This window comes from Ambystoma mexicanum, chromosome 8, assembly GCF_040938575.1.
Source record: "Ambystoma mexicanum isolate Mex_15411 chromosome 8, UKY_AmexF1_1, whole genome shotgun sequence".
Taxonomy (NCBI): domain Eukaryota; kingdom Metazoa; phylum Chordata; class Amphibia; order Caudata; family Ambystomatidae; genus Ambystoma; species Ambystoma mexicanum.
In genome coordinates this window covers 743,100,888-743,119,419 of record NC_090929.1, presented here as the reverse complement: position 1 = coordinate 743,119,419, position 18,532 = coordinate 743,100,888, and the positions used below count along the sequence as shown (strand labels likewise).

General features: G+C 45.1%; 1 protein-coding gene across 7 annotated transcripts in view; it reads right to left on the bottom strand.

Moving 5' to 3' along the window:
* Positions 1-18,532, bottom strand: part of LOC138472418 (uncharacterized) — a 1,989,442-nt gene that overhangs the window by 895,629 nt on the left and 1,075,281 nt on the right. For all 7 annotated transcript variants that reach the window (XM_069610563.1, XM_069610565.1, XM_069610562.1 and 4 more), the window contains one exon: positions 5,209-5,356. In XM_069610563.1, the coding sequence (XP_069466664.1) occupies positions 5,209-5,356 (148 nt within the window). The remainder of the gene's footprint in view (positions 1-5,208; positions 5,357-18,532) is intronic.

The window sequence follows — 18,532 nt, the reverse complement described above, 5'->3', positions numbered from 1 at the left end:
CATTTGGTGCCTGCACATCAGCCATCTGCAGGGGTCTAGTTGCTGTGACCACCCCTGCTGGAACAGAAGACTCCCGACTGGTATTCCATTGCTCCACAGCCCAGCCCCAGGACCCAGTTGCCCACCCACACCTGCCTCGGGGGTTGCCATGTCCAGACCAACACCATCCGACACCAGTGGCAGAGAGGCAGAGGGCTGCCAGCTTCACTGCCAATGAAGTTGGCATCCTGGTTGAGCAAGTCCTGGGGCATTATGATGCCCTCTTCACAACATTGCGTGCCGACAAGGAAGGACAGAGGAGGATCTGGACGGACATAGTGGGTGCCATCTACGTGGAGGGGGTGGCACCCCGCGACATCAAACATGTCCAGAAGCGCTGGGAGGAGTACAAGTCCAGGACCCTCAAGAAGGCCCGGCACCTCTTAGATGCAGCGGATGCAGTGGGGCGCCGGGGCCAATTTACCACCCAGCAGATGAGGGTCCTGGAGCGCATTCGCCCATTGCTTCAGCACCAGATCCTCAGGATGCAGTCCCGTCTGGAGTCGAGCGGTAAGTGCCCATGCATTTCCGTTTAAAACAGTGCATGTTGCAGTGTGTTGGTAGTTAGCTACTTGGCTGTATGTGTGACATGGGTCATGTATGGATGTGTGTGTGTAGGGACATGATGGTGCTGCATGTGAGTCCAGTCAGGCGTGACCCACATGGATGGTGTATGTGTCACAATGCATCATGCGGAGCAGCATGCCGAATGTACACGTGTATGCATGCCTGTGTCTGTACTTGGACATGTTTGGGGTATGAGAGATGGTTGCTGCTGTCATCGACATGCATGGTGTACATGTCCGTGAGTCTGAGTAGTGTGTGAGTGACAGTAAACGCCATGGATGTATGACACATGTCTGTGACGATGTGTTGATCCACTTATACAGCCTAGTCATCCTTGTATCCACTGTGTCTTGGGTATACGCCAGATGCATGACCATCCGGGGATGTGTGTGCATGTGATCTGCATGTCCCATGATGCATGTGAGTTTCAGCCTACCATTGGATGTTTCTATGGTGCCTTGGACATTGATGCAAATGTTTGTTGCATGTGCCATGCCTGTTCCTGCATGTGTGTTGCCTGCACTGACCCATGTGCTGTGGAGGGACATGATGGAAGTGACGTTTGACAGTGCCACTCGTGTACTATTGCTTTGTGTCTAGGGGACTATTGTACAGTACCCTGATGCTTGTGTTCAATGTCTCCTTTACACAGCAGCGAGTGAAGAAGAGGGCGGAGGCGGCGCTGTGGAGGAAAGCGGCAGGGATGCCTCCACCGGCCGGCGACACAAGGCCCAGTCACCATGCCAGGACATTCCATCATCTGGGAGTGAGGGGACTGGTGCCGTGTCTGCCACTACTGCTGCAGCGGAAGGGGTGGGTGAGCCCCCACAGGGGCTGGCGATGGCGGAAGACGGTGCGGAGACATCCAGGTTGGTGGTGTGTACGGAGGAGGCGGCATCCAAGTTCCACATGTGGCCTGGTGGGTGTGGTACCACTAGTGCAAGTGGTGCAGTCCAGGGGCAGGAGGCAGCACAGGTCGCCACGGAGGGGCCTGTGCATGTCACTGTCCCTGACACTGTGACTGCATCACCATGCACCAGCAGGGATGCCCCGTCCCAGGCTGGTCAGCAGGTAGGGGGGAGGTCCAGGTCATCTGGCACTTCTCTAACTGCGGATGTGGTGACCCGTGACAGGATTGAGTCTGTCCTCATTGGTGTCGCGTTGCGCACATGTGTAATTTGTGATGATGTGCCTGCTTCCTGGGGGGACCACGCATGTATCACAAAGAGACGTGTGCCAACGTGGCCCAATTGAGAGGGCTCGTGGTCGGGTGTTTCCTCCATGTGTCGCTCTGTCTTGCGGCCCTCTCCTCCTCTGTGCACACTATACACCAGTCGTTCTCTGTGATGTCTTCCGGCCCAGATGACACCAGGGCCCCCTGTGGACCTGCCCCAACCAACAGATCCAGTCTGGTGGAGATCCCATCCCTGCCACAGTTGGGAGTCGGAGCTCCAGCACAAGTGGTCGCCCCAGCAACTGGACCCCTGGCAACGGACGATGTGCAGGCACATTCAAGCAGGGCACCTGTACGACAGCCCCGGGTGTTGCCATCTACCCAGAGGCAGTCGTGGTGGCGGCGGCAGGCAGCAGAATGGCGGCTGCAGGCTCGCCATAGGAGGCATGTGGCCTCGGGGCCATCTACATCATCGGGGCAGGCATCGGCTGGCGGGCAGGAGGACCCAGGATTGGGAGTGTCTTCCGTGTGACAGCGGTTGGGCTAGCAAATAGGTGCAGAGCGGCGGCGGGCGGAGAAGGCACGGCTGACAATGGTCAGGGCGGAGAACTCCATGCACAGGGCATTGAGGCGGGCTGAGTGCCTCGATGGAACTCACAGGGAGTTGGAGGAGGCCATGGCTGCATCCCTGCGAGACCTCGAGGTCAGGGAAGAGGCTCGCCTCCGGAACATCGACATGGAGTTTGATGGGGGGTGGGTGGAGGTGGACATGAGTCGGGACCTGCTGGCAGGTGCCCGTCAATGGGGGGGGGAGAGACATGAGTCGGGGCCTGCTGGCAGGTGCCTGTCAATGGGGGGGTGGGTTGGGAGGACATGAGTCGGGGCTCCCAAGTGCATGGTGCCATGTGGCCTGCCTGCGGGGCATGGGAAGGGTGGATGCGCTGCCTGCGGGCCATGGGGAGGGGTGTAGGGTGGACCCCTGTGGTGTGGTCTGGCTGCAGGGGGTGCATGTGGCTTCTCACCACACTGTTGGTGAATCTTGGGGTACGGGAGTGAGAATTACACGCAATTTTGCTGGGGCGAGCGGGATACGTGTATTTCGAGGGTTGCGCGTGGAGTTTTACATGCGATTTCGCTGGCGCGAGCGGGGAACGCATATTCCAGGAGTGCGCAGGGAGTTTTACATGCGATTTCGTTGGCGGAGCGGGGTACGTGTATTCCAGGGGTGCGAAGGGAGTTTTGCACAAGATTTCGCTGGCGCGAGCGGGGTACGCATATTCCGAGGGGTGCGCATGGAGTTTTACACGCAGTTTTGCTGGGATGAGCGGGGTACTTGTATTCCGAGGGGTGCCCGTGGAGTTTTACACGCAATTTTGCTGCGTGGTGTTTTTAGCGCGTTTTCGTGGTTGGGGGGCTGTATGCTGATCCACTGGCCTTCGCGCCATGTAGGGGATTTGTGCGATGTTTTTGGCGCACAGGGCGTGGTTGGGGGCTTAACTGGCGCTGCTGCAGGGTCGCTGAGCCACTCTGCGCCACGGCTGGTTATGAATGTAAGTATCCATGAATACGCTGTGCGTAAAAATTGATTTTGGCGCACGCGGCTGGCGCACGCTCCCTCTGTGCGCCAGCCACGTGCGCCACTTCTGCGCTAAATTCTATGAATTACCCTCTGCGCTGCGTAATGCTATTCTGTGTCGCTCTTTATCTGGTCCTCGAGTTGACGTTGTGCCTTCACCTAGTGGTCTGCAGACAACAATCATCTATAAAAGATCACTTTATATTACATTAAATTGTTATTTTAAAGTCACGATGACATGGGCAATGCCCCTGCTGTGACTATGTAATGAAAATAAATATATCTTTTTTTAACTAGGCGAAGTGAGTCTCAAAACTAGACTCAGGGGGGCACAAGCACCCTCTGAAGCATGATGGTGTTAGATGTAATAGAATATTTTTTTCATTTACTTTATTCGGCAAGATATCATTAGGTGTACATATATAAAATAAACAACAATACCAAGTAAAAGAAATCGAGAAAGAGAGCAAATACAAACGTTGATGCTAAAAATCTTCTGTACATTTCGATAAAGCCCATTTTATAAAAATTCTATAATAGCTTTTTACGTATGATCTTTGGCAATGGCGGCTTGTATAAAATCAATTGGTCAATAAATAACATTCTTCAAGGTACTAATCTTAGCATTGCGGTTCCCCTAAGGGAAGCACAATACACAAATCTCGCAACCGCAAATGCAGTAATGCCATCACTTGTCTTTTTGTAGAAAAGAATAGTTTCTTTTGCTGATTTTATACTATTTAATAAAAACCTCTGCCTTAAGGACAATCTTCGGTACTGCAGATACAGAGGGAAAGCTTGGAGGAAGTGATCTACCGACTGGATCCTGCAATATGGACATTTCTTTGTTGTGCTATTGGTCCATTTATTGCATAACTGTGCAACCTTTAAAACACCGAACCTGAGCTTAAAGTAACGGGAATGCATTCAGTTAGGCTTCATTGTGTCTAGATAACTCTCGCACCCTGGGGCGAGTTTCATTTCCCAATACACGCCCAGCAGTTCTGAGGCTGAGATTTTAGCAAGCAGAACCATAACACATTTATCGCAGAACTTATTTCTTGAGTCTTGTTTTCGTACCTGTGTCCATCCCTCCAGGATTAGATCACAGGGCCTCACATCCAATTATGCAGGGTATTTTTAATGTGAAGTAATGGAAATAACTACCCTCTTGTCTGAGAACATCAAGACATGAGTCCCTAAAAAGCGCTCAGGTGAGGAGTGCTTCATAGTCTTACCCAATAAGAAAGAGGTCTGAGCTTCATGATTTGGTCTAGGTATTGGATGCCAAACTCTTTGTGTAATAAAAGTGTAGATTACTGTTGGGTAATCCTAAAAAATTATTTTAAAGTTGTTTTCAGCCACAAAATTATGTCTGTACTTGATATATCCCCAACTCTCAGCCCCATATAAGGTTGCTTGTTTGGCTTGCAAGTTATATGCTTCTAAAGCAGGTCTCACAGCCCGGTTTTAATTTCATGTGCCATACGTTTCTTGAAGAAATGACAGCGTTCACATGAGGGTTTGCATGGGAACCCCATAGGCTTTATGGAGGCATCACATGACCATGACAGCTACCTTAACTACTACCGTATTACTGAGTTTTGTTTAGTGAAGTGGTGCGAGCCTATTCATACGAATGATTCTTAATAGAAATAATAACATGTAAAATAGCCTCCCAGATATGAATTTTCTCATTAAGCTACTATGTGCTTACCAAAACCAAGCAATGGCCATTTGCTTCTGATAGTAAGTGCTAATCATGTACATTGAGAAAGAAAAACAAAATAACACGCATACATGTGCAAATATAAACAATTTCATCTGAGGATTAAAAATGTTAACGTCTTACCCAATGCGCTCTTGCATGATTCAAGTTCTTCTAATATTGTGTCCATGTTCATACGCATTTCGGGGATCAGACTCAGACTGGTGGCTATTATTTTCCATAATACAGACGGAATTGGATACGGGCTTCTCGCACTGTGGCCTTTTACAATCTTGGAAAATAAAGATTAGAGATTGGGATATATATCATAACAGTACACTTTAAACCCAGATTTATGCTGTTTGTAGTTACAGGCCTATGTACATCTAGGTCATGGGCAAATATACTCGTACAAACTCTGATACAGTGGATTTCATATAAATGAATGTTAAATGAATTACAGAACTTGTGAAGGGATACGAATAAAAACTTTAGCCTAGCCCTGACAATTCCACAGAAGGTCCTAAAATGTCTGCACTAACCATGGCCGTTCATCTGGGAGACAGTAGGGCAGTTTGGCCTATTTTTCGAGTATTCCTAATATGGAAAAAGATGTTTCTTATTGTAAAGCAGGTGGAGATACACCAGCAATAGAACAGGGGTCAAGAAGTAAAATAAAATGTGCGGGACTCATTAACATACGTAATGGGAGACGTCACCAGAAATTAGCATATCAAGATGAAATATGCTCATTTGATTCAATTGGCTTTACATAGCCATTCCAATTGCACAGGACGAATGGCATTTGCCCACAAGAGGATATTTTCTTGTAGTAGTGTTTTGAAAATGCAAACGGTGTGCATGTTTTAAACACCAAGAATCAATAACATTGTTTTCCCTGGAACATGCAGTCCCGACATGTGACATTTCACCTTTAGTTTTATGCTATTATTCATCAGCTTATTTGGTGCAGTAGTGAAGTGCCCAGCCTGGGAACCGGGCGACCGTGTTCAAATCCCGAGAAGGGAGTAAATGTACTCTCAATGCTTCTCATTTTACGCATGGCCTCTCAAATACCCAAGATGAAGGCGTCCACCCTCTGAAAAAAGTGGGTGGACACTGTCCACCCGCGTGTTCCCTCAATTTTAGCCCTGCAATAGAATAAATACTAATTATATAGCACAAGGCATATATTTCCACTTGAAAAAGAAAACAATATTTCTAGCAAACGCTGCCTCAAGTTAAAATAGAAAAATAAAACGCTATTTCTGCTCAAGAGAAGCATGTGGTTGAAATATATTTTAAGAATATGCGGCATGAGCAGACGTCATACCAATTATACAAAACCTTGCATTTCTATCTCAAGGCGTGCCTTCATTAGAACTAGAAATGCATCCGGCTTTGTGCCAAATAGATGAGGTTTCTCGTATGTTACTCACCTGCAATAGGAGTAGTATTTTGTCTACTTATCCCATGGACCTTGACCTGTGATAGAACTATAGAAAACATTCTCTATATAGATCACATAGGCCCACATAGTTACCATTTGCCACACTTAGATGGAATTGTGAAGCTTAGCAAGTGCCACACTTAGCATTGTGAACACTAGCCTGCGCTGCATCTAGACAGGACTGTGAATGTTAGCATCTGCCACACTTAGACGGAATTGTGAAGGTTAGCAAGTGCCACACCTAGAAATGTGAACACTAGCCTACATCGCACCTATACAGGATTGTGAATGTTAGCACATGCCACACATAGATAGTATTGTGAAAGTCAACATGTGCCACACTTAGATGGATCTTAAATGTTAGCATGTCTCACACTCAGAATTGTGAACATTAGCCTACATTGCATCTTGATAGGACTGTGAACATTAGCATCTGCCACACTTAGATAAAATTTGAATGTTAGCATGTCCAACACTTAGATGGAATGGTGAACTTAAATGGAAATGTGAAGGTTATCAAGTGCCACACCTAGAAATGTGAACACTAGCCTGCGCCGCATCTAGACAGGATTGTGAATGTTAGCATATGCCACACTTAGACAGAATTGTGAATATTAGCATGTTAAATATCATATAACCCACTAACCAAAAATACTTAACACCTCTACATACTTATCTCACTCAAAAAACTCACAAAACCATCTCTCGCACAACAACCCGCACACCCCTCACAAAACTGCAACAACACATAAGCCACACCAACAGCACACGCGGACTGACATCGATCCGATACACGCACCAAAGCTCAGCACCCGGTGTATACCGAGTTGAAGCTGCCAACAGAACACCACTTCTCTCACTATCCTACTCCCTTTTCACCTTACTAACCCATCCTACCTTCTCGTTTGCAGATCCGCCAGAGCGCCTGGGGACCAACTCCTTTGGTGACTGTGCGCGGTACAAATACCTTTAACATTTAACATTAAAAGAGTATTTTCCTCCTTCTATTTTAGGTCTTGGCAGGCTCCAGAATCATATCAGAAGATCATGTTGGGAGTTCGGGACCCCTAGCAATCCATGAAAATGTATGGGAGACATTAAATTATTTGGGAGGAAGTGTTAATATTTGCAGGTTACTTTTATTCCACCGGGTCTACCAGTGGCACTGCAAAATGCCCAGAGAAATGTATTGCCTTTACATTGTATATGATTGTAGTGGTAGCTGTTGAATGCCATGTTCTTTCTTTGTAGCAGTTCTTTTTTTTGTATTTACATTTTTTAAATTCGTATAAACAAATACATTCGAAATTCATAAAAACAAACAATAGATATAAACAAACATTCGGTGCAAGTTTCTCCTGCATACCTCGAGACAGCAAATGACTCTAAATCAGATTCAAGAAATCCACTCCAAACAGTATCAAACATTTTGCCATTCCTCTGCTGTCTCATAAAAATCCTCTCAATATTGTGAATTGAGTACATTTCCTCCAACCACGACTTCATATTTCCAATTATGTAGAATGATCCTTTTGCAACCATCGAAGCACTCAAGATCCAAGTCACCTGATGGTATGACTGTTCCTCCAGATCAGTGTCTTCACCCAAAACCAGAGTTCCAAAGTCATATTGTCTATCAACTCCCAGAACTTTATTCATCAAACTTGCTACACCACTCCAAAATGATTTGACCTCATAAAAATCCCATAACATGTGCTCAAGTGTTCCTCTTGACCGTCCCCACCCCCAGCAGGCATCTGGCAGACTCAGTTGTTGCTTGCATATGTTCTGTGGTGTCTAATAAACCATATTTAGCAACTTCACTGCTGTTACGCTCACCTGGTTCCCACAGGGGTGTCTAGCTGAACTGGACAGCCACGGTCTCCACCAACGTGATGCGTAGTGCAGAGATGACTGACTGGACTGGCCCACCTAGCTTCATCTGCTTGACCCGTAGAAGTAGTCTCCTAAAGGCGGAGAAAGGGAATTAGCCACCCGTGGATTTGAGTAATAGCCCCTCACTGCGCCCCCATTTATCACCTCTGATATTCCCGTTCACAAAGCTCACCTTATAGTTTTGAATGATGAGCTCTCCATTCTGCGAGGAACGCAGGGGCGCGTTGATGGCCACTTACTTCACTGGCTTGAGGATATTGGCCGAGTTCTAGACAGATCTTGGCTCTAAACTTCCTGGTGAAGGACCCTAAGTATATAGTTCTTAAGAGTTCAAAAATGTCTGAATAATCACTCTTGTCCAATTCCTTTGTTTATCTTCCAGCTTAGACCCAAAAGAAGATTGTCCTGTGGCAGCTGAAAGCGTTCAGGTAAGAGTCTGTCTTATCCCGGACTGTCCGTTAAATGATGCCAAAGTTTAACTCGCTGCTTTCTCTTTTTTTACAGGTGCAGTGTAAGAAGATTTGGCGTGCTGGTGAATAATACCTCCGGCGGTAAAATCAGGTAAGTATATGGTGGCAAGCGATTGTCCTTGTTTGTTCCCTCGGCTCACCTTGTTGTTTTCTTGTCCCCCTTAGGTGCTGGAATGCGGCAACATAATGATGGAGACAGCGCCGGATCGTAGAGATGCTGCGAGGAACGGTGAGTATGGCGCGGCACTGCTGCTGGCGATGCAACGTGTTTAAAATAAAGTCTGTTTCTGATTCAAAGGTGCGATGAATCCGGAATCAGGTAAGAAACCCAATAATGTTCTTGTTCTAACCTTTCTTCTTCTTTCCCTTCTTTCTAGGCACTCTGGGCTCGAGGCGGGCGTGGCAAGAGGCTGGATGCTGACTGCAGGCAGGGTGAGCGTTACGCTGCAGGATGCAGAATAATGCGGAGCGTGAGCTGCTCTTCGGGCGTGGTTTAAATAGCCACCAAAGTAGTCCCAGGTAAGTATTCCTCCACAGCCACACCAGAGTAACAAAATAGTCCCTAGGTAAAGTAGTCCCTTCCAAGACTCACATGGGCTTGGATCTCTTGCAGCATGGTGTGCATCAGGTAAGTTTTAACATATGCACCAGGACTGATGCCCCATATGAGCCTGGCGCCATAGGCGCTACGACTGTACCCATATAGCCCCTAACAGGGGTTGCTGGGCTTTCTCTGGGTAACATGATGCCTGCTTCCGGGGTTGATGGACTTGGTCTGGATGCCCGGGGGTAGGCATCATGACAACTGCCAAGCCATCTCTCCTATATTGATTGCCATCCTGGAAATATTTCTACATATTGTCTCCCATATTGTCACTGTCATTTCTTCCTGAATGCGATTTGTACAGGATTCCAGGAGCTTTGTATTCCTCCCTGAACCACCCCCTGTGAGTTTTACATCACAGAGGCCATATGCTCCTGGCTTCCTATGTGTGCAATGCATTCCAGTAGGTCAGAGTTCCTGAGTTCCGTCACTGGTACAGCTGCCCTGAGGGAACGACACTCTCCATACGTACAACCCTCAAGACCATATTTGACCTTCAAGGCACGAAACAAGAGCCAATAGCCTTGTCCAAAAAAGTCACCAATCATTCTTACTCCCTCCAAATACCAATTTGGCCAAAACAGAATTTTATTGTTGAGCTTAATCGAAGGATTCAGCCATAAAGATGCAGAGCCCATCAGTCCCGGTTCCAGTCAGCCAGATCCCCAGATACTTCATTCTCATGGGGCACCATTTGAAAGCAAGGCCAAGTAAATCGGTATCGGGAACATAGCAGAGCCTCTGATTTCAACCAATCAATTTTATAGATCGAATCTCTGCCATACTTCTCGATAACATCCATCAAAGCTGGGGTGGACACTGTCAAGTACTGTAATACCAGAAGGAGCTCATCTGCATATAGCCATACTTTCTGAATTACTCTACAGCAGTTGATCCCAACTATATTCTCCTCTGGTCTGATTACAACAGCCAATGGCTCCGAAGAGAGAACAAAGAGCAAAGGTGAAAACTGACAGCCTTGACCAATCCCTCAAAGTAAATTAATCTTTGATGAAAGGGTACTATTAGTCAACACTTCCTCTGTTGGGTTCCCTTTGCCTCTGCGACAGATGCCTGGCCTCTTATGAGTCTTACAGGGGCCAGGCCCTTCTCCACCAGATTCCCCTTCCATCCATCACCAGCACTTGTCCCCAGGCACCGCTCCCTGGACTAGCCTGAATCTGGCCCTCCCCGTCCATTGTACTTCTCCCTCTCCCCACCTTTTTTACCCTGGCACTTGCGGCCCCCCTCAGCACTTGCTCAGCCCCATGGGCCCTCCACTCTAGCACTTCACCCGCTCCCCTTTTCCCCATCACATACCAGCCCTGCTCCCCTTGCACTTTTTGTCTCTGCGCTTGCATGGTAATAATGTCACAAGGCCTAGTACAACGGTTACGGTTGTTTTTTTTCCCCCATGCCCCCCTCTTTTGTGTCTTGTGGCGCCTGGAAACACTAGTGTATAGGTGCCATACAAATGTCCAATAAATAAATAAAATATATAGCAACCTCACACAGTCCATAAATTATGTTCCAAGATTCATTCTCTCCAACATCCAGAACAGAAAATCCCAACATCCCAAGGCTTTCTGTGCATCCAGTGAAAGAGCAGCTACCCACACCTTCAGCTTGCGCTGGACTCAACAGTGTCAATACAAGTTCTCATATTAGTTGCAGAGGTTCTTCTCTTAACAAAACCATCCTGATTTGGGTGTACCAGTTTCTGCAAGACTCCATCCAATCTTTGCAGCAGGACCTTAGAAAGGATTTTACAGTCTGAATGTATCAAGCTGATTGGTCTGCAGCTTCCAGAACATAAAGGAGTCTTCCCTGGCTTTAGAAGGACCGAGATTGTGGCCTGTCTAAGTGAATGTGGAAGCCTACCCATGTCTTTGCAGAATGTGTAAGTAGATTTCAACAAAGCAAAACCCCCCTCTGGCATTGCCCAATAAAATTCCACAGGCAAATGAGATCCCGGGCACTCCCCCTTACTCAGAGCATACACAGACCTCTTGATCACATCTAGAGTCTGCTCTCCCTCTAATATTTTATTTTCCTCTTCCGACAAATATTGGAAACATTGATTCCTCAAACATTCCTCAACTAAATCTGAATCATCCAAAAGAGTCTCTTGTTAAAGCCTCTCACAAAAGTATCACAATTCATTGTTTATCTCCTGCGGGTCATATGTAATACGTCCGCACTCTTCTCAATCACATAAATAGCCTTTCTCCTGGCAATTACTCTCAAACGGTGTGACAGTAAGTGGCTACATTTCTCTCCTCCTTCATAGTAACAGTACCTTGTTCTAAATAGTGATCGCTCTGCAAACTTACTTAGGTGCTTATTTAATTCGTATTTCAATTTAATGAGTCTTCTCTTTTTCCTTTCATCTGGCAGTGTCATCACTTCCTTCTCCAAGTCTTTCACAGATGTGCTTAGGGCAACCAGCTGATAGTTTTTCTCTTTTCTTTAACCACAGAGAGCCTCATTAGAACCCCCTGCATCACACACTTGAAGCTTTCCCATACTGTCTCCACTTCCACCTCCCCATTCGTATTAAATTCAATGTACTCCTCTGTCTCCCATACCAGCACCTCCTCAATGTCCCATCTTCAACACTGATGTGTTAATTCTTCATGTGTGTGATCTATGGGACAAATAGTCTAAGAATAAAACCATATGCATTGGGGCATTATCTGAAACCACAATATTCTCAATCTCAATTTTTTTGAAATTCTGTGACACCAACCCTGCTGTCAAAATGTTATCTATTCTTGAGTAAACATCATGTGCCCCTGAATGAAAAGTGTATTCTCTACCTGACGGATGTTCCAATCTGTCACGATATATGATGCAGCACAAGCACGTCAGAGATCTCTTTCCCCAGCAATGAGTGTGGCGTACAATAAAACCGCTTTTTATTTTTACAATCTCGATTCGTTGTTTAAGGAGACCACCAACCCGTCTCGCACTCAACCTCCACATGCACCCCAAGTCACAGTAGAACCAGGACGGTGTGTTATCAATTAATATTTTATTAATTTATTATTAATGGGAAAATTGAATGCACAGTTACAATAGCCACCAATGTGTGGCAACACAAGCTTCAGAATAGTTCAAAACACCATGAAAATGGATGCAACCCACAGGAAAGTGGGTTTCATGTGCACACAAAGGATTATGGGGTCCCAACAAACCTCACTACCCCCCATGACCTCCACTAGGCTTGTCAGCTTTTGAAGGGAAGACCGTGGCAAGGAATTGGCACCAGGTCAAAATCGGATTTTTAATGTTTTTTTTCAGAAACAACATGAAGAGCCTGCAATGAATGGGACAATTTGTTTTCTGCACCAGGAACTATGGGTTTTCACTTAGGACAATTGCTATGGGACAGCACACACGGGTACTTCATGCTGCTTACCCTAGAAGACAAATAGGGCTTCAAAACAGACTAGCCAGCACACAACAGGAACATTGATTTTGGTACATGCAACACATGGCCCAATAAAAAGGGAAGGCAATCGGAAATTTGTTATTCAATTATAATAAGGGAAAAGGCATATATTAGAAAAAACGTTTTTTAAAGGGTTAAGCAAACTTTCGAGGAAAACGAAAATGCAAATGACACTCGTTTTCACTAAGGCTGCAAATGACATGACCGTTTTAAGCAATGGGGAAATCACGATAGGAAACCCGGTTTTCAGTTAACATGACAGAAGCACATAACAGATAGACTCGGGACAAAGGGATTACTCACAATAATAACATTGGTTTGGATTTAAAATGACAGATGCAAATTGAAATTTGTTTTGTAAAACACCATTTAAACACACAGACAAATTCGTTTTTGGCTCACAATGAATGGGGAAGCACTTTATTAATAAACTCACTGTACTGACTCGCAAGACTCTGGGAAGATAGAGTTAATTTCGAATTCTAACTCTCTCGATCCTGTGAAATAATGTGGAAATTAATTGATTTAGTGAAAAGATATATACTTGGGATTGACACAAGCAACTTGAACTTCTTTAAGGGAAATGACAGAAATGCACGGGAAAAAAAAGGATTTTCAATGGGAACCATTACTACAATGCACGGGAAAGTGAAATATTTCTCAATGGAAAACTGACCAAATTACACAACAAATAAAGGATTTTCAATGGGAACAATTCCTACAACGCACAGGTAAGTGAAATATTTCTCAATGGAAAAATGCCTAAATTACACAACAAATAAAGGATTTTCAATAGGAACAATTACTACAATGCACAAGCAAGTGAAATATTGTTCAATAGGAAAATGACTGAATTAAACAAATAAAGAAGATAGAGGATTTTTCCATGGGGAATCTCTATGGTACTGCTGAAGACAATATGGCTTATTTAATCTATGGCTGTGGATGTATATACTTACAAGGAGAGGGCTTGATGGACATCGGGGGGACGCCAGAGCCTCACTACTGGGACAATCAAGGGGTCAGTTGAGGCCTCTCTCTGTCCTCCAGAGAGGTCCCACTCCAACTCCTGGTTTCACTCCGAGATTTAGGCCTCACTCTGCAAGTATGGTTGCATATTTTGTCAGCTGCACACAAGATTTGGTAGGGAATCCTTCATTTAAGGCAGAGTGACCTATTTATAAGGCAAATTACATCAATCAATTTTGCGAGAAAGATGACACATCAGTCGACAGTGTTCAGAGGTTCCCACCCATGTGTGGGCCGATGGGTCCAGAGAATGAGGGGGTGTTTTGAGAAGCCAGGGGCTAAAACCTAATCCATCATCTAATTTGGACAGGGGTCTGGGTCTGGATTCGGCACATGGAAATCTCACTGTATGACAAATGCCCTTTCTCATCGTATTAGGACACATATGCCAGCATGTTTTAATAGTATATTTTTCAGTGAATCGCATAAACCTTGTTTGAAGTCTGTTCAACCTACTGGTGTGAAGCTACAGTATTTTATCATTTACGCCAGAACTATATTAATGAACAATACGGCATTTCGGATGGCGGAATATTGCTAACATTTTACATATTCCCTCAAAGTTTTATGGTTGTCACATTTATGCAGAGATCACAATCAAGTTTTTCCTCCTAACTTTTGGTATGTTGGTGTCACCAAAATCGTTTTTGGCTCACCAGATGCAGATGAGAGCTTTCAGAAATCCTAACATGAATATTTTGGGATGAATATTATGGATATCACAAGATGAAAAGCATATCTCCCAATTTACACAAAGGGAAATCAACTGCCTCCATAAACCTGGCCCCCACCTTTGCCATGTGTGGCTGTGGCGTCAAGAAGAGCCATATTTTAAGATTAGATCACCTTGCAAGAGCTTCAAAGGCTAATTGCCAGCTAAGGCACGTTTTATGGTGGCCTTAGTCGTTTGAGTAATAAAACCTGGGGAGCAGGAAAATTCCTCAACTCGTTCCCCTGACAACAGAGCTTAAAATCTAGTTTCACACTTGGGGAATCCACCGTAAAGAAAGGAAAGCAGGATTTCGGCCTGCCTGTGCTGAACATTTTACATTTAAATCAACTTTTAGAATTGCACCATTTCAACATGTAAAACCCTCGCACAGTGGTTGCCTGCAAACAGTGATTACAGAGGGACAACCTTAATATATATTTACAGACTTTGGCTGTACATTTAAATGTTTAAAGTGTTAATTTCGAAGGCACAATTACAATGTCCTTTGTCAATTCCAGCCATGAATGGCTTTCACTCTGCTGCAATTCAACCTTTCCATGTAGATTCTGCACATTATTCTTTCCTTTTGTGATGGGTTCCTTATGAACAAAAATCCAGTTTCTTTATTACACTTTTGCACACATTTTGAGGAGCATTTCTTTCACTGGAAGGGAAAACGTGATTCTACATACAATTATTTCTTGGCACCATAAACAGCTCCAATCTGTTGTGCAGGCTTGCACACAATCTGGGTACTTTCATTTTACATGCTGGATGCTGCCGTTTCTGACAATATGGTTCCAGCTTTTCCAGACCTTTTGCAAATGTTTTCTCATATCTTTCTCTCATGTAAGGCAATCGACATTTGTAGGCATCCACCAGTTTTGACACCTAAATTCGCTGCTTTTAGCTTTGAACTTTGCAGGGTCTTGCTTCCATGTTGATTCAAAGCAGGCCTTTCAATTTGGGGAGCCCTCATACTGACTCTGGCCTTTAATTATGTCATTCAAGGATATTTCACCCCACAAATCGACATACGTCACATTAACTAAAGTCATTAATGTGTAGGCCTAACACCTCCCTGTCTTTCATTCTCCCATCCCAATACCTTTGACTACTTTTATCCAAGAACGGGTCCACTACCACATTAAAATCTCCACCTAGCAAGATATTTTGCTACTGTGTATCTTGTAAATGCAGCCCCACATCACCAAAAAGGCTTCACTGTTTGCAACTGGAGAATAGATATTGCACACTAACATGGCCAGATCCTGGATCCTCAAGGTCACTGAACCTAGCCGCCCTTCTTTGTCACTATGGGAAGCCAAAATCACTCCTGGAAAGTTTTTTGAAATCAAAATCATTACACCTCTGGAACTTGAAGAATATGATGAATGGAACACTTGCCCCACTGAGCCCTTACACATTTTTTCTGCTTCTATCGTGACTAGCTGTGTCTCCTGGAGGAGAGCAATATCTGCATTCAAATGGCGTAAATGAGACAGCCCCTTTTTTTTCTTTATAGGGCCATTAATTCCATTCACATTCCATGACACAACATTTACAGTATCCTTAATTTTGGCTTGATGAACTGCCATGACTGCTATTTCTTCTGCAACAAAAATTGCCCGCCTAAAACCAGCATAACCTGGAAATAGATGCCTCTCCAAATCAAACAAAAAGTATAACAATAAAAAGATTTGAAAATGAATTAAAACAAACTCAACCTAAATACAAAACTCCACCTTGGAGTTGTAACTGAGTGTTTTGGTGACAACCCAATTGTACTTGATAGACCACCTTATGAGCCGTCCCCCCGGATCCATAACAACTTCCCTTTTTAAAACCCAAATTCATTCAAATCTTACCACTGTGCATTTCCAATCCCACCATGTCATTAATTCCCAACATAATCACTTTGAACCAATCAACCCCACATTTAGCCAGCATCTTTACCCTCTAACATACCTCTCTTAAGATGTCTGCAACCTGTGTCTCGATAGATATCCATACATACTGAGAGTTGCTGCAGTTGTGCAGGAAATTAAACAATACTTTCTCCTGTTCAGTCCCTCAGTCTAATTTTATACCGCCCTCTCACATGTAGCATATGTCTATAGAGAGTAGACTGAGCAAATGTTCATTAACGTGCAATCATACCCCCTTTAATTATGCATATCGACTGTTTAAAGGATCCAATCTCTATTTCCCTCCTGCCGCTCTATCTTCTTGTAAAATGTGTAGTAACCCGGAGATATGAGATTCATCTAATAGAGCCACAAAAATAAATCCATAGTCTTGCAGGAAGTCCTCTGATTCACATTATATTATTGTAGTGCTTTAAATACATCTCATCGCCTTTGCCCCCGTGTCGATATACATCAACTCTAATTTCCTCAGAGATCGGGATTATTAGAGTAAGGAACCCTCCTACGTGACAGACGCAACCCATCCATCATGTCAGAGGATGCCCACATTACTGACTGAGCTCGAGTGTGCGACGGAACGGTATGGCCTTTTAAAACATATGACCAAAACCCGTTAAACCGTCTGCTCCACCCGGTACCATTTTTTGCCCATATTTAACAACACTATTAGTTTATATTGTGCATATGTTATACCTGCACCATTTACATGAGGAAAACAAAATCCTGTTTAATCACAGAGCTGCACGTTAAACTGTCAGTACCATCATCTTTATTTATGTTCACACTAACCATATTCACAGCCTTCAATACAGCCAAAATATGCACGCATATTGTACTATTGTTATAGCAGTATCACTCATATGCCAGAAAAAGCTACACCTAATCCCCCCTGATTGAAGCCATGGGAGATTTGTAATGTCGTGGGCAATGTAGAGGGTGTTAAGATGGATTTCTAAACTCTCAACTGGTGGCCAGAAGTTTACGATGCCACCTTCGGCTTAGTGAAACAGGGGAACCTTCTGAACAAGCCAGACCAATCTAGGTAGCTTGGCAGGCGGTCCAGAATAACGGCCTCATCACGAGTCTGGCGGCAACCCTTAAATGCGGCAGTAATGTAATATTAGTGCTGCATTTAAGGGTCCGCCAAATCACGGGTTTGGCTCCATTTAACCCGAGCTCTGAGCTGGGAGATAAATACACCAGGAATTTGCTGATTTTTGGCACAATTGCTGCGCCATAATACCGCTGGCGGTATTGCACTGAAAATTCCCCATTGGGCCCAATGGGGAATGGGGAATTACTGTTCCGCCAAACCCTTGATCCGGCACTAACAGCATTGGGGTTTTGGCAGTAACGCTATTAGGCCTGGCGCTATCCCGACGGTAATACAGCCGGGATACCGCCCAACTCTTGATGAGGCCCTAAGTCTCAGGAGGGCTGAGAGTGATCAGAAGCCCAGTTGGCTTTTCTCAGCTTCCGAATGAGATAAAAAGAAAATTCCAGTGCAGCAGACTTCAGGGCACAGCAGAGCAGGTTAGCAAGACACCGACAGTGACCGTCACCAACAGGTAGTGATGCGGGAATCAAAGATGTGTGCAGCGTTATGCACTCTCCTAATTCAGGACCTAGTGGAGCTAGGCCTGCACAATTTGGTGGGAGTGGGCACAGGACCACAAGCAAGCGATGTCCCAAGTCTCAGGTTTCAACTCGAGACAGCGACGATTCTGCGGGATACCCTGAGGTAGAGCTGGACAGTTCACGGGATGGCCCAGAAACACTTCCGAAGGGGCTCGTTTGGCAGGTAAACAGGAGGCGCAGAGAGTAGTTGTTCGCACTACTCCAAAGGGGCGAAGCGCTCTGGCAGGCCTTCTGGATTGCTGAGGAAAACAGCGGTCCAAGGGGAAAGCAGAGGGTGAAGGGTGCCA